A 25351-nucleotide genomic window follows, 5' to 3' on the forward strand; every position below is an offset into this window, starting at 1 on the left:
CCTCTGGACCAGCTGATCTGCCTGATAATATTTTCCATCAATAAGAATCTGGGCATCCAAGACTTGTTGACGCAGCAGATTCTCACATTCAAGTAGATAACCTGCGATCTCAGCTTCATTCTGGAACTGCAGACCTGATTCTAATCGCTTTGCATCCTGTGTTAAAAATACAAATTGAATTTAATCATGCATTTAACTGGAGAAGAAACTTTATATAAAATACATGGCATATTTTGTACCATTATCATATTCTGAAAATTATAACAGTTACAATAGTTTACAATAGTTATCTTTATTCAGACATGCTTTACAATGTTTATCTGTGGATTAACATACATGGTAAGATAAACCCAAGGTGAAAGTCACATTATCACGGTGATGACCAACTAAATCATATTCAGAATAAACTCATTAAGATCAGCGGACTTAAGTTAGTCCATTGTTTCAATGGATCTAATCTGAGTATGACAGTCAGATACCTCCCAGATACTTGGTTTTTTTGGATAGCAATCCACATTTTTATATATACATAAAACAGCATGTTTCGTCCAGTGTGTGTAGCAAAATAAGGTGACAATGACATTTAGACAACTAAACCAATGTTCATGTGTAAAAACCCATAACCTGCCACTTCCTTAACCCATTACGCACGCGCTCTCTCTCTCTCTCTCTGTGTCAAGATTGTGACACTTAAAATATTAAACATTTTAGCTTTTGCTTTCACCAGTAACACCACTAGATTTCAAGTCATTGAAAACTAAGGTGTTAAGAATGATGGGAATCGAGAGAATTTACAGCAAAGTGCAAGACTTCAAGTGTCCCAGGATCAGACTTTTTTCTGTTGGCAAAATTTCCCATTCTAAGTGGTTTCAACTTTCTACATTAAAATGCCTTCCAAAAGGTTGATTAAGCTTTCTCTTTGTTATGGCTGAAGTGCTTTCAAAAATGGTTACAAATGTGATAAATATACCAAATGCAGGGAGGGAGGGAAGTCAAGACTTAGAATCATAGAATCTTAAGAGTTGGAAGGGACCCCAAGGGTCATCTAGTCCAACCCACTGCTTGGCAGAATCAAAGGGAATATGGTGATAATAAGGATAATAAGGATAATAAGGATTGTTGGAAAAAGACTTGCAAAGTCTTGCAGGCGATATTCTTTTTTACTGAACAGGTTCGCCAGACAGTCTGTTTTTGCTGATGGCATTTGCCCTAAGATAACTACAGCTGATGCAATGGTTGGAGTCACAATATTGTAACAAAAGACTGATAGCATTTTGTAGGTTTGGAGGCTGGAGGAAAGCAGTGATAGGAGATTTGCTGGTGGCTTTTAAATGGTATTATAGTAACTTGGCTATCGAGAGGTAGATGTCTTTAACTGCAAGGTGGTAGCTGGATAAAATTATATCATGACAGGGTTGTGGAGTTCCTTTTTAGTATCCTCAAGTAAAATACTAGGGTCTAAGCCATAGGCAGCATTGTTAGGGACATAACCTTTGCACCCATTCTAGAAATTGTAAGTCATCCTCCACCACAACCACAAGCTTGATTAACCTGTCGCGTAACATTTCCACGTAGACGACCACATTCTTACAAACTCATTAATATTTCTATTTGAAAAACCATGCAATTCTTGGATACTACAAGGAACAGAAAACTCCTGGATTTACAGACTGACCCCTCTAAAACCTAGGACTTGGAGAATATTGCCTAAAAGCATACATGCACTTTTAATCATTTTCACAAACCTTGCTTGCAAAATTATAGCACCTGTCTTCTTCCTAAGAATTGTCTCCACCCTTAGTATTCACAGGGTGGAAACAGATGCTATTCTCAAGTGAGGCTGTGAACATACATTCTCCACCCTAAAAACAAATCACCTTGGAACCCAACAAGTGTATGAATTTAAAACATTTAACATTCTTTAAGCCTGTCCACTTAGTCTGCCACTTATTAACATCAGCTTCCACCTCCATTTCACACGACTGATGAAATAAGTTGCATGCTTTTCTAGGATATCCCAGTACAGTGGTACCTCAGGTTAAGTACTTAATTCGTTTCGGAGGTCCATACTTAATCTGAAACAGTTCTTAACCTGAAGCACCACTTTAGCTGATGGGGCCTCCTGCTGCTGCCGTGCCACCGGAGCACGATTTCTGTTCTTATCCTGAAGCGAAGTTCTTAACCTGAAGCACTATTTCTGGGTTAGTGGAGTCTGTAACCTGAAGCGTATGTAACCTGAAGCGTATGTAACCCGAGGTACCACTGTATGTTCAAGCGCCTGCCAACCAACAAAGAGGTATTCTTCTCGTCCTCACAACTCCAAGAGATGTTGTGGTAATTCCAATTATACAAACAGAAGACCTCAAGCCAACAGATGGTGATTTGGTACTGGTCACCTAGTAAGTACGTTTCTGTGCAAGGATATTAATCCAGATTTTACAACTCCAGCTCCACCCCTTTATCCAGCGGTCTATGCTGGGGCTTTTTTATACAGATAAGGAGACAGGAAATTAGCTATCCAAATACACTTACTGATTGCACAGCATTTCGAGCAAGCATTAGTTTGTCTTCGCAGCCCAGGCTGTCTCGCTGAATTCTGTTTGCAATCTGCTGCAGCATTTCTAACCTAAAAGAAGTCAGAAGTTAAGACAAATCACATGGGGCTGGTCATTAACATCTCGATTCTGCTACCAGATAAAAACACACCACATTCTGCAGAATAGTACCAGCACTTACCTGGTTCCTTCCTTGGGACCATTGCCAAAGCTTATACAAGAATTAACAAGGGTTGGACCACAGTTAACGGACAAGAAGTTTTCATTGGAATCAATGCTGGTCCGGGTGCTAGTGCTGTTACTAAATACAGAGTCACTGCTGTGGTAGCCATAACTGTTCGCATTCATTTTTTTACAGCCAGAAAGCTATCCCGCTGGTCATTTAAAAAGTCCAGAAGACAAAATGCCTGCAAAAACATACAGCTTCCAGGGACTAGATGGCTTTAAGGACAAAAACCAAGCTCTGCATCCTTAAATAGGTCTCAGCATGCATATTCAAAGCCCTGCAAGTAACATTCTCATTCCTCTTCAGAAGACTTCGCCTTCAGCTATATATGCCAATGTGGGCTTGGCTTCTGTAGCTTGAATTGCCTGTGCAAGTATGGACTAATCAGAATGATTAGGGTGTTCACTCGGAAAGAGGGATGCCAAATATTTTATGTAAGTCTCATCCAATTTCAACAAACTAAACGATTTGAGGAGTGGGGAGGGAACTCCCCTTCAACAGTTTCACAACCTTTAGTCTCCCTACACTTAGCATAGGTTTTTCAGTAGTTTCTCATCCAGGTCCATATCCACTTTGCTTCAGAAATACTGCTCCCAAAACATCCATTGGCCCCATACACAGCAGTCTAGGCATTTGCTATAAACGGTATTAAAGCTTATGTTCTGGCTATGTCCCTCTTAAAACTATACATAGCCCCCGTTGGAAAGAATTAAAATTAAGCATGTGTGGTTTGTTCACTTTAAGTACATACAACATGCATTTATTAATTTAAAAAAATCAGGTCAAAATATTACGATTAATCATTATCTTCTAAATAGGAAAATTACTGCCTGCCTTGCCATATTGATGCCACTTTGTTGAATTTAATGGAGATAGTGTGGTTTAAAATGTGACAGTGAATCAATTATTTGGACTGCTTCATCACTATGGGCTGTGTGTGTGTGTAATTCAGAATGTTTGCCAAAGTTGGTATATGTATTTTACCTCCTCATGGCAATCAGTAACCATGTTAATGTCAAAAATGAAATCCAATGGCATTCTTTAGCTTCCAGCTCACAGAAAATCTCAATTCTTATTCATGTTTCAAATGGTAAATGAGCAGCTGGGATCTTCCTCTGTTGACCCTCAAGGATGATGCCTGCATACTATCTTCTCTTACTCCTATTATTCAATAATTTCATGTTCTATAAAACCCCACCCATATCACGCCATTGCTGCTTGAAGCTATAAACAAGTTGAGCTTTTCCTTAAAAGACTGTGCTGGCTTGCTATTTGGCCCTTGCATGCTTGGCGGAAAAAAATCATACTGACTGCTGAATAGCATGTAACTACACATGTTAACTCCAGGTGCATGGGTGCCTGTGATCCATGTCTGCATTAAAGTATACTACAAACTTATTGCTATATGATCCTGTGGCATGTCAGCTTCCTATCTATTGACTTCAGCACCACTTTTGTGAGGTCAAGAAGATTTGTGAAAGAGACCTAATATTTACATAATGTGAAAACTATTGTGTTCGGGCTTTATCACAACAAAAAAAATTTGGAAAATGGGATCCCAAACTGCTTATATGAACAATGGGAAGCAGTTGATCATTTGGGAAGCCCATTTATAATTGAAATTGACTTAGCAAGTAAACCATACATGCACATGCTCCATCATTTATAAGACTAGATTCCTACTCTTAGGGACTGGAATTTCTCCTCTCCCACACACTAAGGCAAATACAGTTCTCGTAATACACAGCCTCATATTTCTTAAGTACAAGTCCTTCTTCCCTTCATCACCACTGAAACCTCTGTAAAGCAAGTGGAGGATGAAAGCTGCAACTGAGAAGAGATGGGAAGGGCTTAGTTCTTTCATTCCCATGTTGCTTTCACCCCTTGCACAGCAAATCCTCGTGAGCAAAGCCCTGCTAGGCTCCTACTACAAAAGCTTGCTTTACTTAAACCTCTACCATAGTTTAAATCAGGCATAGGCAAACTCAGCCCTCCAGCTGTTTTGGGACTACAACTCCCATCATCCCTAGCTAACAGGATCAGTGGTCAGGGATGATGGGAACTGTAGTCTCAAAACATCTGGAGGGCCAAGTTTGCCTATGCCTGGTTTAAATCCACAACTGTCATCTCAGTGTCTCTCCACAACCACTTTACTCAAACCTCTATGGTTGTTAGAATAGAGCGAGAAGGTTACTGAAAGGGAGGGAAAATAACTTTCAACCTTCTCCCTCTTCCATTCTTCCATTGCCTCATGTGATAGATAAGATGATAGATAGATGATAGATAGATAGATAGATAGACAGACAGGACGCGGAACCCTCAAATATTACAAGGTGCAATCTCACGTTCATGCATTTCACTCCTGCAACCACGTTATCCTTAACATGAAGTTCCAGATTTAATGTAGTAATTAAGAAATGCTTTTTATTTCCAGAAAACACACATATATGTACAACACCCACCAACTGAACTTAGCATCCCCTAACTCAGCCTTTCTCAACTTTCGGTCCTCAGATGTTCTTGAACGAAAACAACCATCATCCCTGAACACTGCTCATGATGGTTAGGAATGATGGGAGTTGTAGTTCAACAATGTAGAGACCTAAGGCTGAGAAAGGTTGCCAAACGAAACAAGTTAATTAATTTATTTAATTTCATAAAATGTATATACTGCTTGACTGTGAAAAGCCTCAAAACGGTTTACAAAAATATAAAACAAGAAAATCAAAACTCACACCCAAACTTTAAAACATACAAAATACTAAAACGGATTAAAATTACCTCAACTTTCTAAGCATCTGGGTAAGCTTGTCTAAACAACCATGTTTTTAGCAGTACAAAAGAGTACAGTGGAGGCACCTGCTTGATCTCAACAGTTGACAGGCTTGCTCTTATTAGTCTACTCATCTTAAAGATACAATAACATATATCATGATGGGTTGTGTGTGCAAAAGCGGCTGCCAACTAGGAGAGGAAGAGACACGGAAGGAGAGGTGGTCTGTGTGCAAGTGAGAGTTGAAAAAGGGTGGAGGAAAAAGAAGGGGAAGGTGAAAGTGGTGTGGGAATGTGCAAAGGGGCTGCAGAATAGTTCAGAGAAGGCATGGCTATGTTGGGGGGGTGATCTGTGCGCAAAGAAGAAAAATGGAAGGAGGGTGGAAGAAAAAAACAGAGTGAAGGTGAAAATGGGAATGCACAAGGGGCTGCAAAAAAAGAAGGGAGTAGGAGGCATTGGAATGGAGGCGAAAAAGTAAACAGGGGCATCAAAGAATCTGCAGAGCAGGAGAGGACAGTGGCTTCATAGTTGGCCGGAAGGTGGAAAAGGTGCTTAGCAGTAATGTGTGAGAAGAGGAAATGCAGGAGATTATCACGGAGGTACTTTGTGTGCAAGGGGGCTTGTACAAAAGGGTGAGAGGAGACATGGGCATGGGGGCAAAGGTGAAAACAGGAGTGCAAAGAGGGACTGCAGAACAGAAGAAAGAAGTGGCTTCAGAAATGGGGTTGGAAAGGTGAATAGTAAGCTTAGCAGCTGTGTGGACTGGGAAGTTAATGTGGGGGGAAGTGGCAGTGGGGCTGGCAAGCAGAGCAAGCAGGGGTGCAGACCCTAGTAATAAAATTAAGCTTAGGTTTGGATGGATTTCTTATAATAAATGGTTGAGCCTATCAAATCAGATTCTAACCTGCCAATGTACCTAAAGTTGATTTTAAGTATTCTAATAAAAGTGCCCTTGTCCATTTCGCAAAATATCGCATTGGCCATTTTCAAACGAGCAGGCAGAGAAGCAAGCTTGTAAAACAAAAGTACCAACATACCTTTCAACTTCTGGTCGAAGTGTTTTTTCTCTTTCCAACATAGCAATAATTAGCTTCCCCCACTCTTTCTCTATGTCATTTGGGTGGTAACCTTGAGGAAGCTTGATACGCCCAAATTCTATCCAAACCTTCAAAACAAGGAATGATTACATAAAGCCAAGATAAAAGGAAACAAGACCAGCATTCAAAAATACATTTTTAAAAAATGGCTTACCTCCAGTAATTTATATAGGTGTTTGATTTTTGATTTCTCTATCTCCTTTGGTGGAATTTCTGTTTCTTTAAATTGTAAATATTGGTTATAAAGTGCCTAAAGAAAAACAAACAAGCATTGCTGTCATGTTTCTAAAAGATACTGTTTTACTATTTACTCAGAACTGTTGGTCTACTGAAGCTTTTGAAAATCTTTTCATGTCCATAAGTGTGGAACCAGTTTGTGTGGGTTTACTCACTATCCTAACCAAACCCCTTCTTAGATTTACAATGGGAAGAGGAGAATTAAACTGTCAAGTGCCTAATTTAACCTTGACCTGGCATCCCCATGCCTTAAATACAAATGTAATACTGACTGTCCCAAGCACTGGCATTATCGGTTTTAATCCAGAAAACAGCAGCTGGCACAGAATTCTGTTCAATTTCTTTCTTCAGAATGTGACTTGACAGTCTAAACCCCAAACCTGGAGTTAGATGCGGCAATGGTTCATGCAGCCTCAGTTAAAATTTCATCCCAGTGCCTGCAAGCCAGAGGAATTCCCTGTGCTGCTCAATACTGACATGGAAGATATACAACACGACTGCGTCTTCTTCCCAAATTTCTAGGAGCCCAAAGGCCACAATGTGTAACTAGCCAAGACCTGGTGAGCTTTTTACCTGCATGGGGTGATTGAGGGTCAAAATCTACAAGGTCAGTAGATAGCTATATTGTTGACTACCCATTGTGTAAGAACTGTGTTTATGGCAAACTTTATTTGAGCTCCTCTGGGAGGAAGGGGGATATATGCATTTAATTAATAAAACTAACATGACCAATAGAAGGCTTAGCCTTCTCTCTGTCATGCTAGCTTCCCATCAACAGAATGTTTTTATTCTGGGAAGCATTCAATTATGCAACTTGCACTACCACCCACACTCCCAGGAAAGCCCTACCAATGCTTTTCTTCTGAATGCATGGGTTGTTTCCTAGCTATTAGTGAGGTTGGACTAAGAATCAGTGCTGTAGCTGGACAGGAGACAGGCTACATCTGAGGGAAAGAGTTGAGAATTTTTGAGCTCTAGCAGTGGCACACAAGGGAATATGAGTAGTAGGCTATTACTAATTTGTACAGGAGTTTGTAATCATGCTCTAAATAGGTAGGTGATCCCTCTAAAAGAATTAATACAGAATGCACTTTATTCTGTATCTTGATAATGTAAACATTACCTTGAGTTCCACAGGATTGTTTGGAAACGCTCTGTCAGTCATCATCGTGGCATGGTGCCTGATCCACTGGATGAGGTAGTTCACCATATTCTGGTATTCAACCCACTTGACTTCAACATCCTAGCAAGCAAGTAGGAATAAAGTTTTATCAAAGCACTTTGTAGCACTGGAAGCCTACAGCAACAGATGTGGCGGGCCGCTATGGCAACTAAGAATAAGATAGTGAGTCCTATAGCCATCTCCCTCTCTTGGCCCTTCATGCTCCTACTGAGTTCCCTGCTCATAATGCTGCAGTGATGGAAGAAGCCCACAATTCAAAACTAGCGCAATCCACTTTCTATGCAACTCTTAGTATTCAGATTCTACATCAGCCATATGCTTCTTTAGCTCCTGGTCCCACAACCCCCAGTTCTTCATATCTCCCTTATCTGTATATCCATCTCCTTCCCATCGCTGCACTGAATACAATGTTTAGGCCCAGCCATAATTTCTCCTTTGCTTCTATTCATTTCATGCCCCTACCAACCATGTATTATGAGCTGGCATCTGTGTTATGGGGTCAATAAACTGTGCTTTGGGTGCATAGGTCCCATGTCTAAGAGATGGGACAACATGCTCGTTCTGGACAGAGTCACACTCCTTCTAAAGGAGAAAGTGAATAGGTACTCCTGGATAGATCTCTATCACTAGAGACACAAATGTCCCATGTGACTAGGTGTGCCTTTTACCAAAAGGTCAGCTAATTCAACTCCTTGCGATGCAGGAATCCTGCCCACAGCTGTCCCTGGGTAGGCTCAAACCACCAACCTTCTGATTAACAGCCAGATGCACTGACCCACTGCACCACCTTAGCTTCATCACATCCACCAGTTATAGCAGTTCCTAGACTGGGATAGTCAGACCAATGTAGTCTATGTACTTGGTAACCTCAGGGCAGGATTGCTGCAATGGACTCTATGTAGGGCTTCCCTTGAGCCTGGCTTTGGAGCTCCAGCTGGTGCAGAATGTGGTGGTCAGAGTTCTGATGGAGGCACGTGACCGACAAAAGGTGACACAATTGTAAAATCAGCTGCACAGACTACTCACATACTACCAAGCCAGATTCGAATGTCCAAATCCCAGCAATCAGATAATATCCTCTTTTCTTTACAATTGCCAGTGAAATTAACCCTTCTCCATGACAAGCTTGTTTTGTATGTGAACGTAGTTTTTAATTGCTAATATCTTACTTACATGTGCACTGATGCCTTCACCACCTTCTGGTACTTTGGGAAATGCATCATAAAGTGATGACACATAAGTGATTACTGACTTCTCATCAGGCGAGGAGACATCAACATCTAAAAAAAGACATGACACAGCTCATGTCTACCATACATACATTAGAGCATTACAATTCCAATGCAGTCTGATGCTACTATCTGCTAAGGATCCCATTCACAAACTCACCTTCGGGGTCCAGAAGTCTGGCAACACCAAGTTTTTCTGCTACAAAAAAAGCATGTTCTAAATTTGCAAGGTTGCTTTGAACAGCAACGGTATTCATGTCTATCAGGTCCGGCCTGCAAGACAAAAACAATAATTTTAGTTTGATTTTGGAAAATATCGTGGTAAGTAAGATTTTCAGTGGATGCATTTATGAAGGATATGACTCTTTCGTTGAGTTAGAGGAGGGGTTTTTCCTCCATACCTGGGATGCAACCTGTTACAATATTCAGCTTCAGGAAGGAATTTTCCCTCAAATCAAATTATTTGCGAAAAATAGTGGATACCTTGGTCAGAGTCATTTCAGTTTTTTCCTAACCCTAACTGTGCAGTCTCATCTCTCTGCTAGGGATAGGGCAAATCTCATGGGGATATTTTATGAAATGAAAGGGAGTTAAATGCATTGAGATCCTGTAAATGGTTGGGCTAAGTGCCCCTCATAATAACATGAGAGAAGGCTGCTGGATCATGCCAATGACCCATCTAGTCCAGCACCTTACTTCTACGAGGTCTGTATAACGCTGCACCAAGAGTTTAATTATTCCTTAGATCTTAACTGTCTGGTCTTCACACAGTCTCTTTTTAACATTCACGATTAAAGAAACATCTCTTCTAGAGGTCCACATACTGTCTCCATGTCTCAATTTTGGCAAGGTCCATCAATACCACCTCTCAATTAGTTACTCCATCAATAGCATTATAACGCTTAGAATTCTTTAAAGACTGATGTCTGGCTAGACTGACTCAGCAAAGTGCATCCCCATTGGTATAAGTAGCATAGCAGTAGCCAGGAAATTAAGAGAAACGTAAGGATGTATAGTGTCTCCAGTGAGCACCTAGTAGACCCTGCAAAGTAGAAGTAGATGCAGTACTCTATCTGAATGAAAATGTGACCCATAATTCAATCATTACCTAAGAGATGATGCATCAGTATAGAGGATATTATATACAATTACGTTTTAAGCAGCAAAATAAAGGAGTTGATGTTAAGAAAGAGAAGGGAACATAAAAAGAGGTAAGTAAAAGGTAAAGGGACCCCTGACCATTAGGTCCAGTCGTGACCGACTCTGGGGTTGCAGCGGTCATCTCGCTTTATTGGCCAAGGGAGCCGGTGTACAGCTTCCAGGTCATGTGGCCAGCATGACTAAGTCGCTTCTGGCGAACCAGAGCAGCACATGGAAACGCCGTTTACCTTCCTACCGGAGCAGTACCTATTTATCTACTTGCACTTTGACATGCTTTCGAACTGCTAGGTTGGCAGGAGAAAAAGAGGTAAGTAACCAGTGGTAATTTCAGGCAACAACAGGGGACAAAAGGACTTATTTATTCCCCTGCTGACAGAATTAATGAGATACAAATTCTAGGAACCATTGAAATCATTCACAGAGTAAACCTGAATTTATTTCGCTCCCCAATTTTGGGTTTACATTTTGGCAAGTTTCCCTTTGTGTAGAAGACCTATTCCAATTCCTTAAAACAGAAGAGGGATCTCAAGCAAAAGATGCAACAAAAACTCAGGACTTTAATATCGATAAGCTATTCCCCATGACTTCAGTCTAAAGTTATTGCAACAGAGCCCTCTCACCCATTTGAATTTAAAGTGAAATTAATTCCTTCAACTGAAAAGGAAAAACAATAACGTTTTCTACAGATTTAATATGCACATAAAGAACTACAAAGAATTGTTAGAAGAGTGAACTTGGAAAGCACTAATATTTTATGTCACAGTAATGCAGAGGAAAGATTAAGGAGGATTTCACACCATAGCATATACTAACTGAATTGTAAAAACAACAACATTTATATCTGAAAGCAGATGCCTGCTGTTTTCATTTTGCTGAAATCCACGACATTTCACACATGCCGATAGTAATGAAGCAAAACGTGAGATGAAAAACACAAAATGATGCCTGTTCAGCTGCTGACTTTTCAGGACAAGAAAGGGCAAATTGTTATGCAAGCCTTGCCTGTTCATGGGAAAAGAAAAAACAACAAAACAGAAGCAACAATTATCTGGCTGAAAACGGGCAGCTAACAAAGTTTTCATCCAAGAGGGGGCAAGATTGGATTTTCTTCAAAACAAAATAATCCTATTAACTGCAAAGGTACCGTAAGTACTTGTCACAGATTTCAAACTAATATTTCTTACTCATGGTGCAGTATTGCATGTACACCAGAGGTAACCACTCTCAGTAAAAGTTGGTTAAAGCAATTCTCAAAAATGCTTTGCCAACCAGCTTTTAACATAGTTCTTAAACAAGAGACTGAAACCAAGCTATCACTGGCACTATGTCTGCACCAAGCCTGAGTATGTATGTGTATGTATATATATATCCCCATATTCAACATTTACAGAAAAATGCTACCTTGCGCAAATTCTAAAATCTTTCAAATTGTGACATCATGCATACAATAGGAATATTATACTCTACAGTGTGCCTCAAGGGATAAATGACCCAGCCTTTAGTCATAACACTATGAGTCATTCTATGGCAGGGATTTCAGAGAAGCTGGGTATTTGCCACCAAAGGAAACACACGAATAACTCAGAAAGAGAGGGAATAATTCACTTGAAAAATTCTCAGCACTACATGTGCCACACCCAAAATAAACCGCTCACTTTCCAAGTACATGGTGTGTGTTTTTTTTCATTTTTACTTCTGAAAAGGACCTTCTTCTGTCAGACCTCTAAACAATATGGAGATAATGTGTTAATTAATTTAATTATGATGGGCAGCACAGAAAACTCTTTCAGATATTTTCTGAGGTTTTTTAGGCTGCTTTCCATAATCACCCTTGTTCTCCCCACTCCAAAAAGCCACCCCTGACATTTGGGAGGCCTTCCGTAGTGGAATCTAATGGAGCAGAAGGAGATGGAAATGAAACTGGGCAACAACATTTCAAAGCCCAGCAGTTTGTGTGCATGAGCTATAGAAGATCTAGGCACAAAAACAGAGGATAAAATGCAGCTATAAGACAGACACCAGAGAACAGAGCTGCACAAATCAGTGGTGCTCCCTAAATATATTTTGTTCTTACAAGATTTTGCTTAGAATGTGCTACAAAGGGGGGCGGGGGGGGGAGGCTGTAAAAACTGCAACACATCTAAGAATAAAATAAAACTATGGTCTTGCGGCAGAACCAAGCTAGAGGTTGCTGTACAAAGGATGCACAAAATTTCTTATGCACATAAGCAAGCAAACTTAAGGCCCTGTTTCTATAAATATATAACATGTTTCTTCTGGTCTTGTGGTTAAGGAAGAGAAAAGCTTAACTCATGTCTGGGAACGGAAAACATGCCTCAGCTGCTGTGCTGCAGCAAGCTAAAAGGAAAAGCAATGCAGCTGCAAGTTCTTCTCCAGGAGTAACCTATTTTTGTACAGTTCCAGTAAACTGTGGTTTGCCTTGTTATGATGTGCAAACCAGGCTAGGAAATTCTCATCTTTTTCATTCCCCCACCCTGAAGTGCAGCTTCTCCCAAACCCAGGTGCTACTTCTAAACTCCCTCAAATTTAATAAGCCACTTACAATAAAGCACTGTAAGAGGGAGTTGTTCAGAAAGAAAGGTACACCTTCTGTGCCTATACAAACCCAAATTCACATCAAAAATAAGGGATAATTACAATAGATTAACTGCTGAATCACAAATCTAAGGACAAATTCACAGCAAACACAGGACAACCACAGCAGAAAAAAGCGGGGGATGTTTACAGAGTTTGACCATCACGGATTTGCTGGCATATAACCCCAGAATATTCCCAAGCAGCCCAACCAGTTTAAATTAGGGTTGCGACTGGGTTTGCAAACCAGCTTGTATTTTATTGCTCTGAGCATTATTTTCTACCAGGTAACCTGTACTAGCTGCTAGAAAAAACCATCAACCTCATAACCAGACAAGGATTCCACCCAGACAATGCCCTTGGCTGTGTACACTTTACCTTACCGATTCCATTCTGTGTCTACCTCAAAGCTAAACCTCTTCAGGTTCTGCCCTGGTTCCACCTGCTGGTATCAAACTATTTTTTAATTAACAACCCTAGTTGTGCCTATGGGATTATGGTATCTGGGCAGGGTGATTATGACCTCATCTCACGCTTGGTGGATGCTTGGACGTGACAATCAGAGACCAAAAGGGGGGGATAACTCATACAACCATATAGAAATAAGTTTTTCTGCCACTTCAACAAATGAAACTTAAGGGCAACAATTGTAGAATGGGGGAAAGTATTTCTTCACACAAGACATATCTAATGTATTGAATTTACCAATATGTGGTATTGGCCACAAGCTTAGATGGTTTTTGAAGGAGATGCTAGCCAAGATGGCTATATGGAACTCCCAAGTTCTTAGGCAGTGGGCTACAGAAAACCAGTTGCTGGTGAGCAACAGAGGTTATTGTCTTCAAGCTATGCTCTGACCTTCCCAGGTGTGTTTTGTTGGCCACTGTAGGAAGCAGGATGTGGTGCTGCTATGTCTCCTCTTATCTTCTTATAACTTCCATTAAAGCAGAGCTTTCCAAACTGTGAGCCACGACACGTTATTGTGTTGGCTGTGGTGTGTAGGTGTGTCACGCGATGTGTGTCCATATCTCTTATAAGGGGTTAGTTTAGCCTCCGGTTTGCTAGTAAAACTGAATCACTATGTCGCAAAGTGATGCATGTCTAAAAAGTGCATCACCAACATGAAAAGTTTGGAAAGCTCCGAATTAAAGTTTTACCATCATAAATTTGCAGGCATATAGTCCAGAATATTCAGAAGCAGCACTTCAAAACACTGCACCCCACAAAGTATGTCTTAATTGCTTAAATGGAGGGTTAAGGGGCATAACAAACAACCTTAACAGTAAAATTATGCTGCTGCAGGTCACTGTTAATTAATTCTTGAAAAGCAAGTAAACTCAAGATTGGAGTTGGGGAACCTGTGGCTCTCAAGATGCTGTTGGATAATATTCCTATAATTCCTGAACACTTGGCCATGCTGGCGGGGGCTGATGGGATATGGGAGTACAACAACTGGATGGCCACATATTCCCCATACCTGCCCTAGTTTTTGTCAGATTCAATCCTATCACTTGCCAGATTCACCCAGAAAATTATCTACAATGTACCTTCGCGATTCCATCTTCTCTACCCCAAACTGCTAGACTTCTCTAGGTTATACTCTGCTCCACTTCCTGGCCCCACAGTATTTTTCAAACCAAATGTATACAACTCTAGTTGTAACCATGGGATTATGATACCTGGTCAGGGTGATTATGATGACATAATAACCTTATCTAGCACTTGGGCACGACTACCAAGCAGGCAAAAATAAAGGCCAATTCATACAGCCATATGAATTGGCCTCACATTTGCTTGCCAACAGTTAGATCCAAGGAATTGGTACAATAAACACATGAGCAACAATGCATGACTGATGCTATTCAGTTAAAAAAAAAAAAAAAAAGCTGCCTTTAAGCAGTAAATATGCACAAGCGTTTTCGGGACAGGCAATTAGCCAAAACAGTTTTAATCTCCCAAGGAGCAGGTTTAATGCTGTGCTTAGAATGATGTGTGATTAATCTTTGACTGAAGCAAAAAGAAATGGTATGGTGATATTTCTTAGTCCACATAAAGGTAGGTCTCCTATTCTGTGAGTATTACTATCAGCAGAGGAGCCAGGGCTGGAAGTGTAAAATTAAGTGAACACCCAAGTATAATCTTGTTTGTTTTTTTAATTGCTGTAATTAGGTAATGCATGCACATATGAAAAATTCCTAGCCTCCATACTCATAAAGGATAATAATGGACAGGTGCGTGAGACAGCCATACATTTCTCTACACGAGGGAATTGCTAAAAGCCATCAAAGACCATGCCAGGACATGCGCTGCTCATTAAAAAGAATGCACGTGACTGAAGAAGGAATGGAAAGATTTCTGATTTAGACAACGCCTGTCACACCTTCTCAGTGAAGAGGCTTCACTTACAGAAACTGTTGTGATTCCATTAGACCATATTCAGTCTAAAATGAAATAAATTATGCAAAAGTCAGGATGACATATTAAATGCTTTAGATGCAAGTTTAGCTCAATTTGGTGTGCACCTTTGCATTTTGACATACTACCTCACTTATACAACCCACCTTTAGCCTCATTAGTGACTATACCTCATTCATGAGAAAATAAGAGTGAATTTCAATTGTTTAAAGCCAATTGTATACATTTCCTCAGTAACCCTTCAAACATTAAATGTAAGTTAGGCCTGCTTGATCATTGCAATATTGCAGACTGGAGTTGTGGGTGGAGCTGAGCAAACTTTGGCCTGCCTGAAGTCAGCTAGCCTACTGATAAACAAGAAGATCTGAAAGAAGAAATTTCAGACCCTTCACACTCCTAGCTATTATTTCACAGCAGTGGTGGCTTCTTCCTCCATCTAGCACAGGGGTTCCCAACCTGCGGCCCACAGAGGCTGTTTAACTGTCCCCCAAGCCGCCCCCAAACCAAGCCGCCTGCTTGGTGAGTCCCTGCGTGCTGCGCTAAACCGGCACGGCGTGGGGACTCTCTTTCGCGGCTCCGGAAATCGCTTCTGCACATGCCCAGATGCCGGAAATCGCGGCTGTGCAAGTCTGCGGCGCCGGAAATCGCTTCTGTGTATGCCCAGACGCCAAAAATCGCTTCTGCACAGGAGCAATTTCCGGCATCTGGGCATGCGCAGAAGCGATTTCTGGTGTCGCAGACACGCAGGTGCGATTTTCGGCATCGCTGCGCTGGCCCGGCCCACAGAGGACCTCCGCAGGAGTGATCCGCCTATACCCAGTAAGCCTTGCCGACCCCTGATCTAGCAGAAGGACTTTCTCCTTCATATCTTCACGTTCACTAAAGATCCAGCTAATCCTTTCTCTAGAAAATATTTTTATGTAATGAGCCCCAGCAACAGAAGCCCTGTGAAAGGACTTCCACTTGAACAATGGGGCTTTCCCCCTCCTCTCCCCCCAAATTGGCAGGGGCGTGCGCGGTGGAGGCAGAATAATCCCTAGAAAAACACAAGGGGAGAGAAGAGAGGGGAATGTTCCATTTGGCAAGCTCAAATGCTTGCTCAGAGAGAATAACTGGAAGAGTGTGATGTAGAATTCCATCCATATAATCCATCCACGTTGCCTTGGAAGCAGAGTTGAATGGGAAGCACATTCCAGCCTCTACTACCTGCTTAGAAACTAAGGGCCACTGGGAGGCTGCATCCCATGCCTTGTAGAAATAACACTGCAGCAAGTACAAGGTCAACCTGGCCCCATCCATTGGGCAGAGAAAGGAGCAGCTTCTCCCTGCCTGCCTGTTGCTCTGGGGCTGCAGAAACAAAGGAAGACCATGCTCTAGCAAAGCTATATAAGCCGAAGGACTAAGGACTGCTGCTGCTGCACGCACTCTCTCTTTGTATGTGTGTAAAGAAACAGCTTTGCCTTTCTTTGTTTTTGTATTATTACAACCTGCTGATTGTACTGTAATTCACATTGAGAATCACTTGATTGATTGGCAGGGTATATTTACTCAGAGTAAGTAAATAAATAATGAAAAATCTTATCAACGAAGTGCTCTCAAAATTCTAACCCCCAATTTAGATCTCTCACCAACTGTTCACACATACAGCAACATAAGGGATGGAAGATGGTGACAAAGTAAGTTTGCTTAAGGTGGTAGTAAAGAAATCTCAGCACTCTTCAGATCCAAACTTTTGCACTGATGGGCACAGTATCTTATCACTGTGAAGTTAAAAAACCACTTGGACAATTAGGCAATGACTGCCTTGAAAAGGAAATATAGCACAGCTTTCCCATGCTAAGAAAAAGGGAGTCATGTAATCAAAGAGCTAAATGAACTTTTTTTTAAAAAAAAAAAGTAACACTGGAACTGAAGGAATGTAACCACCAGGATTTATTCCTTCTAAGCCTTGTCCCCAGCTAGGGATGAATGAATAAATTAACATTAGTGGACAAGTAAAATTAATAAATAGGGACGCGGGTGGCGCTGTGGGTAAAACCTCAGCGCCTAGGACTTGTCGATCGTATGGTCGGCGGTTCGAATTCCCCGCGGCGGGGTGAGCTCCCGTCTTTCGGTCCCAGCTCCTGCCCACCTAGCATTCGAAAGCACCCTTAAGTGCAAGTAGATAAATAGGTACCGCTTTATAGCGGGAAGGTAAACGGCGTTTCCGTGTGCTGCGCTGGTGCTGGCTCGCCAGAGCAGCTTCGTCACGCTGGCCACGTGACCCGGACGTGTCTCCGGACAGCGCTGGCCCCCGGCCTCTTAAGCGAGATGGGCGCGCAACCCCAGAGTCGGACATGACTGGCCCGTACAGGCAGGGGTACCTTTACATTTACCTTTTTAAAATTAATAAATAACTTCCAACAGGTATTGGCAGATGAAAATGATGGATTTTTCGGAGCTGGCCGATCTGACCAGAAGAGTCCGCGACCAGAAGGAGGAGGTGTACCAGGAAGAATGGACGAAATTTAAAGACTATTTAGTTAAATATGTTAAGTTAAATTAATTGGAGATGTTTACAAAAAACAGAAAGGCTTAGGATTGAAATAGGTAATATGATGAATTAATATGTTTAATGCGGAATTTGAAAGAAAGAAATATCTTAAGTGATTTAAGTTAATTTTATAAGAATATTGGTTTTGGAAAACCGTTAGAATGATATCGACTGAAATTCAACCAGGGGGATATGAGGAAGTCATTTAACAATGTTACTAAGTTTGGTTTAAATATGGTTGAGATTTATGTTTGTTTATTTGTTTGTTAAAATTTTTTGGGGGGAAATAAAAAAAAAATTGTAAAAAAACAACTTCCAACAGGTATTTGAGCTATACAGCTACTGCGCTTTAAGAAAAGGGGATGTCTCAAAATGTTCTCCATCTAAAGGGTATTGGGCATCTTCCCAAAATTCCACAATGCAGCACCAGAAGGAAAGAGCTGCCACTTTGGCAAGGCAATGCACCCTAATCCCTCTTCAAAGTACTAAATGAACCTAGCTTAATAAGATCTGAAAGAATCAGAGGCATGGCACAGGCCACCCTAATATAATATTTTGCTTGTGCTTAAGCCTAAGAAACATTAGAATGAAACGGCCTGCACAATTATTAATAAAGTTGCAGACACCTTCGCATTCTGAAATGTGGCATGATCCAACCGAAGTTAAACATGCGTAGCGATTGCTGGCTTATGCTCCATTTATTTAAGTGTAAATATATAAAGCGACTTAGTGCTAAGATCCACCATGAAAAAGTATGCCTGTAGAGTAAATTAAAGACATTTGACTCAACCTGGAAGCTTAGTTCCCTTTCTCAGTCTGAAAATCCTTAGTATTGAGGGCTCCATTGTAGCCAAGACATGTAGGGTCCTCACAAAATGTCTCTATTCAGTAAAATGAGGCTTACCACATTCCTTCCTTCTCCCCGCTCTTAGTAGAGCTTTTATTTTCCCTTCAAAAGATAAGGCAATGGTAAGCTATTCTTTAGAAAATGGCAAGCAGAAACTAGCAATTGCAATAAAATAAAATAATCTTTTGTCTTCCTTTCAAACGTATCTCATAGCAATCCAAGGCTTGACACTTAGTAATGTTTTGTTTCTTTCTGATTTGTAGCTGGAGGCAGTCAACAAGTTGCGGCAGATGTTGGCATCACCGCTTCTCCTATCCTCAAGGAATGTACTCAAGTTAGATCCTGATCGCCTGCAACATGTTTTAACATCACTATGGTACGGCGTGTGCCAGCATTTGTCCTGCAGCCTGGCATGAAACAGAAGTTCCAAAGCAAAGCTCCGCTGCGTATGACTGGTTTGCCTTGAAGGAGGGTTCAGACTTTTGAAAACTTTCCCCACCTAGAATTCTTTTCCTGTTCTTCTGCCACATTTGTAAACATCTGGCAGCTCACATGGCTGTGTCTGCTGCATGAAATCATCTGCAGGGCTAAATTTCTACTTCTGCATGTGGCCTTTTGTTGGCTTCTCTTCCTGTTCTTTGCAGGGAGGGCTACTGTTCCACACCTCCCCATACCTTTAAAGCTTTTAAATAGCCCATTCAAGTCAAAGGAAGCCTTCCCAGCACTTTCAAAAGGCACTGAATTGGGCTTTTAACATTCCTTTTCTAATGTAATCGTAAACCTATCCTAGCATCTGTTCAGAGATGCAGCCAGTAAATATCTTTACCATTTCTTTGCCCTTCTGGGTAATAATTCCCAACCTTTTCAATATCCTTCCTATAATGTTGTGCCAAGAACAGTACACAATAGTCCAGGTGCGTTCTTCACTAATGTCTCTGTTATAGGAACAATTTTCCTATGCACACCTCCTCCCCAAGTTTCTGTCCTCCTGGCTGCTACCAGATAATCCAATTTATTGGCATTCACCAGATTGTATGAAATGAGTAAGCGCTAGGAAAATAAAGTGGGGAAATGCATGTTGAATGGACAAGACAAAGGACCCTTTTATAGTTACGTCTCACATATGCACCTTTGCAATGTACACAAAACATCTTGACCTCTGCTGTACAAGGACTCCTTAGTGCTCATGCACAATTTAAATGAAGTCTAAATATGCATTTGCTTGCATTGTGCCCTCATTAGCCTTGCCTCTCCCCATCTCTTTCCTCTCTCTGCTGGTTTATGTCTCTCACTGTGACCTTCTCACTCACCTTCTGATGTGTTTGCCCTGCCTTAATGTAGATTATAGGCATGGCTGTTTGAGATCCATGTGAATCTCCATCACAAGGCAACTGCTCAGTTACCTGGGGTGGTGAAATGAGCATGAGCTAACACAAGAGGGAGACAGCACTTAGAAAGCAAATACAGATTATTTATTCCAATGTGCGGTTAGTGGAAAGAAAGCAACAAAAAACAAACAAACACTCTCCCAGATCTTCTTGTGAAGCAAGTGTCATGAAGACCCCAAAAAGATATTCAGAGAGCAGCTCTACTTCAGACACATGGAACAGGCAGACACAATTCTTGCTGTACAATGTTGTTGAAGAATTACACAATAAAGAGCCATTATTTTATTAGTCAATAATCCTTATAACATGTGAACAACAAAAACAACAACAACAAAAAACACTCGTAGGTCTATAAACAACTGAGAAGTCTCTCCTTCTTTGTCCTTTTTTTCTCATTCTCACACTACTTTTTCGAATTCCGCTCCCAAAGCAAACCTCCCTGGTTCACTGACTTGGAATGCTGCTGTCTATTACATGCAGCTTCCTCCCCAACACACCAAAAAGGCTAAGTAATGCATTATACATAAAAACAAGGAGGGGCTGAAAGATCTGCCTCTGGAGCCTATTGTCTGTTGGACTCTGGGAACCAGAGGCCTAACACATTTACATATGGATATTCCAGGGCTGCAGATTCTAACAGCACCACTGTGTCCCACTATCCCAGAGATAGATCTCAATGCCCCTAACTACTATGACACTTGTTCCAGTTGGCTGCCACATCTTGTAGCTCCTTTGATGAAGGAAAACCAGCCAAGAACTATAGAACTCGGGGACTTGTAGTTCATCACATGTCACACAGGATAAGACACCTCTCTCAGTCTCTCAAAGTATAGCTAGAGTTTATTGTACAATCGCTCTCCCTGCTTCACTCCCCTGGTTCTAACACAGGGATCAGCAACCTTTTTCAGCAGTGGGCTGGTCCATGGTTCCTCAGACCATGTGGTGGGCTAGACTATATTTTGAAAAAAATGATGAACCAATTCCTATGCCCCACAAATAACCTGGAGATGCATTTTAAATAAAAGCACAAATTCTACTCATGTAAAAACACGCTGATTCCCGGACCATCCGTGGGCCGGATTGAGAAGGCATAAACATCCCCAAGCAACCTCAACTGTTTTCCTCGTGGTGACTTCCCATTGTTGGCAATCCAGCCCACGAGCCTTAGGTTGCCTACCCCTGTTCTAACACCATTTCTGATTGGCTGCTACATACCTCAAAAGATCTTTCAAGATCAGGACAACTCCACACAGACACTGGAATACTAGTATGCATAAACATCCCCAAGCAACCTCAACTGTTTTCCTCGTGGTGACTTCCCATTGTTGGCAACCCAGTTCCAAAATTGCTGGGTCCAACGTATATTTCATTTAATACTTATGTAACCCAAATGTAGCTGTTTTTCATACTCTATACAGTGGTACCTCGGGTTAAGTACCGTATTTTTCGCCCTATAGGACGCACAGGCCCATAGGACGCACCTCGTTTTTTGGGTGGGGAAATGAATAAAAAATATATATTTCCCCCCCCCAGCCGCGGGGCTGGGGCGGGGGAAGCCCGAGCTTCCCCCGACCCCAGAACAGGCTGCAGGTTGCCGCCCGCAAGCCTTGCGCGCCCGCGGGAACTCCCACCAGGCTTGCAAGGCTTGCGGATAGCTTCCTGAAGCCTGGAGAGCGAGAGAGGTCGGTGCGCACCGACGCCTCTCGCTCTCCAGGCTTCAGCGAAAGCCTGCATTCGCCCCATAGGACGCACACACATTTCCCCTTCATTTTTGGAGGGGGAAAAGTGCGTCCTATAGGGCGAAAAATACGGTACTTAATTCGTTCCAGAGGTCCATACTTAACCTGAAACTGTTCTTAACCTGAAGCATCACTTTAGCTAATGGGGCCTCCTGCTGCTGCCGCGCCACAGGAGCACGATTTCTGTTCTCATCCTAAAGCAAAGTTCTTAACCTGAAGCACTATTTCTGGGTTAGCGGAGTCTGTAACCTGAAGCGTATGTAACCTGAAGCATATGTAACCCGAGGTACCACTGTAGTTCAAATCCATCTATAATTAAGTGTCCTGTTTCTGGAGCAGCAGAGTATGGAAGTCTTGCAGTTCTCCAAACCACTATGTTCTACTGCCGTGCTTACAAGACACAGACAGGAAGTAACATAGGCATCCACACAAGCTGACACCTTTAACCTATCCTGCTCCTTCTACACATGATAGCAACATAAAGAACATACTCATTCAATTCCTCATGCTGGGCAGGCTACCGGTATCTTAAAATTTCTCTCTTCTGGGAACATGATCTCTGTTAGATCCTGTCATCTGATGAGGAAACAGCAACTAAGTTCAGCGCTGCAAGGGAATGTTCTTTTCCCATAAGCTGTGTGTTATTCCTGTCTCTCTCATATATATAGAAAGAGAGGGCGCATCTAGGCAACCCAAATTCTGTGCTGAATAAAACAAAATCTCTGATCAGAGAAAGCGTATTGCTTAATTTCTCTTCATGATTGATTTTTCATTTCACATAATTTGCCTTGGCTTTACTAGATCAGGAGCGGCAAGAAACTTTCCAGGGCACATATGACCCGTTGTACCCAACTATGGACCATACTCTCAGTCTGTTTTCTGGATTCCAAGATTTCAGCAGATATTTAACAAGCATTTTCAAGCATATCTTCAAAGGACAGAAAGTTTTAAAAGTAAAACCTGAGTTTTTCGAGAAATAAACTTCTGTGCCCAATGCCATATTATGTTGTTGTTTTCCTGCAGTCCCTACAGAAACGAAATCTTGCATCTATTCCTTGGCTATTATAAAGCTACATGAGTGCTCTTTTTGACAGCAGTTTGGACAACTATATTAAGGCCCAGGAAGTCTGATTTCCCAGGCAGTCTGAGCCTAAGGTACGCCTCCTCTCAATGCTTAAGAAGCTGACCATCCCTGGTTTAGAAGGAACAGCATCAGCTCTGAAGCAAGCAGTCAAAAAAACTGTAGGAATCTGTCAGGGAACTGCCATCGGAAGGAAGGGAGGTGAAAGGGCTCACACAGGTTGGGAGAGACTCAGCAGCTGAAGAGGGAACCAGTAGGGGGAGAGGAGCTGAGCTGAGGGAAAGTGAGCTGGAGGGATGGCTCAGAGACACTTCCAGCGAAAACAGTGGGGAGGTTTCAGGACCTCCTGTAGGGACACCCACTCCTCGCCGGAAACTGTCACGCAGAGAGTCCAGAAGACGTGTTTCCGTTAAGGAGCTTTTATGTTGGAAGCGATTCCGAAAGCAACCACTGTCGGAATCTGCTAGTGACTAGAGGAGCCATGTCTGAGGGGCTCCGTCACAGACAAAGGTTTGTGGACTTGAACAAACTCTGAGGGGATACGATTTTACGCACAAGCAGCTCATCATCCCATCACAGCATTCCGACAGTCTTTGAAAGCAGCTTGTGCAGGAGAAGGCATCATGAGCAACCCAGCCGGAACCGGAGAAGCAGGAGCTGGAGCGGGTCCAAGCCTGGAAGAAAGGTACCGGGTGTTGGAGGTCCAGCTAGCGCTGCAGACGGCGAGGCTTGAGGAGAGGAGGGCTCAGGATGCAGACAAAAAGGGGAAAGCCACCCAGCTCGCCAGAAAGGTACCAGGATTGGTGCAGAAGTTTGGGGGGGAGCCCAAAGACTATCATGGCTTTCGGACAGAGATGCAATATGCCCTCAATCTGCAGTTTGATGAATTCCCTGACGAGGAATCACGAGTGGCTTTCGTGATTGGGCATCTTGAAAAGGGGGCGAGAGACTGGGTTAGACCCCTGATGGCAGCGAATAGTGACGTCCTAAAGGACACGATGAAGTTCTTTCGCGCCATGGATCTGATGTTTTCCAGCGATATTGAACAGGGAGTGGTGCGCAGACAGTTAATGGCTTGCAAACAGGGGAGCCGATCTGTCCGTGAGTACTGGACTGAGTTCACCATGTTGATCCATAAATTGGGGTGGGATCTATCGGCGGAACCCATTCAAATGCTCTTTGAAGAAGGGCTTTCTTCGGCTGTGAAAGACGAACTTTCCCGGGCGCCCAGGGCGGAGTCTATGGACCAGCTGACCAAATCAGCGCTGACCATAGGAGCGCGCCAGGAGGCGAGAGCATTGGAGAGGCGGGAAGGGAAGGGGGAACGTTGGAAGGAGTTCCGCATTCCAGACATTCCAGAGCCAACTTTCCCGCCGGCAGAGCCGATGGAAATCGGAACAGCGCGCGCGCGCGCAGTTTCAAAGCCCAGTGAGGGGGGAAAGAAGGAGGGAAAAGGCGCCCGGAAATGCTATCTCTGCCAACAGCCAGGTCACTTTGCCAGAGTCTGCCCCCAGAGGAAGGAATGGCAAGGGATGGTAGGAGCTGTGGAGGGAAGAGAGGAAGAAATACCGGAGCAAGTAAAAGCCAACGCCTGGCTGCCACCGTCGGGGCACAGCAGCCAGGCCAAAGAGCAGTGAAAGTGCCCACGCCAGAACCTCCTAAACCCGCCCTAGTGATAGAAGTGGCGCTAGAGCTGCCAAACGGACACCCTCTAAAGATAAAGGCGCTGTTGGACTCAGGCAGCTCCTGCAATTTCATGAGCAAAGAGTTTGCAGCTGAACACCAGATACAGACGATCCCTTTAAGCAACCCCCTGCAGGTGACCACGATCGATGGCAGGGAGCTGTTGGGAGGAGAAGTCAGCTTGCAGACCGTCCCAATGATAATGAAGGTGGCAAGGCACACCGAACTGATAGCGTTTAATGTGGCCACCTTGGGAGGAGCTCCCATTATATTGGGGATGAGCTGGCTAGCGTTACATGATCCGCTGGTGGGCTGGCATCAGAGAGTGGTTTCTTTTGGTTCAGCACATTGCTTAGAACACTGCAAAGAGGGAAAGGGTTTGGCAGGGGCCCAAGCCACCCTAGCAGGGACTGAAGTAACGGAGAACGTGAAGGTACCACGACAATACGCAGATCTCCGTGACGTCTTCAGCGAAAGGGAAGCTGACCAACTACCCCCGCATAGACCCTTTGACTGTCAAATCAATTTACTCCCTGGGGCACAGCTCCCTGTAGGCAAGCTGTACGCCATGTCAGACAGAGAGATGCAGGAGCTAAGGGAGTTCATTGA

General features: G+C 42.7%; 1 protein-coding gene across 34 annotated transcripts in view; it reads right to left on the reverse strand.

The window, feature by feature from the left end:
* Positions 1–25351, reverse strand: part of LOC308472756 (dystonin-like) — a 306554-nt gene that overhangs the window by 167139 nt on the left and 114064 nt on the right. For 30 of the 34 annotated variants that reach the window (XM_080997848.1, XM_080997841.1, XM_080997871.1 and 27 more), the window contains 7 exons: positions 9461–9573; positions 9245–9351; positions 8012–8131; positions 6806–6901; positions 6592–6719; positions 2533–2626; positions 2–156 (listed from right to left, as the gene is read on the reverse strand). In XM_080997848.1, coding sequence (XP_080853974.1) covers positions 2–156; positions 2533–2626; positions 6592–6719; positions 6806–6901; positions 8012–8131; positions 9245–9351; positions 9461–9573 — 813 coding nt within the window. Of the gene's footprint in view, position 1; positions 157–2532; positions 2627–2736; positions 3133–6591; positions 6720–6805; positions 6902–8011; positions 8132–9244; positions 9352–9460; positions 9574–14603; positions 14633–25351 lie in introns of those variants that run through there. The other 4 variants (XM_080997853.1, XM_080997854.1, XM_080997859.1 and 1 more) reach the window with 4 other exon arrangements.

Source organism: Podarcis pityusensis, assembly GCF_964106645.2.
Source record: "Podarcis pityusensis genome assembly, chromosome: 3".
In the NCBI taxonomy this organism is placed as follows: Eukaryota; Metazoa; Chordata; class Lepidosauria; order Squamata; family Lacertidae; genus Podarcis; species Podarcis pityusensis.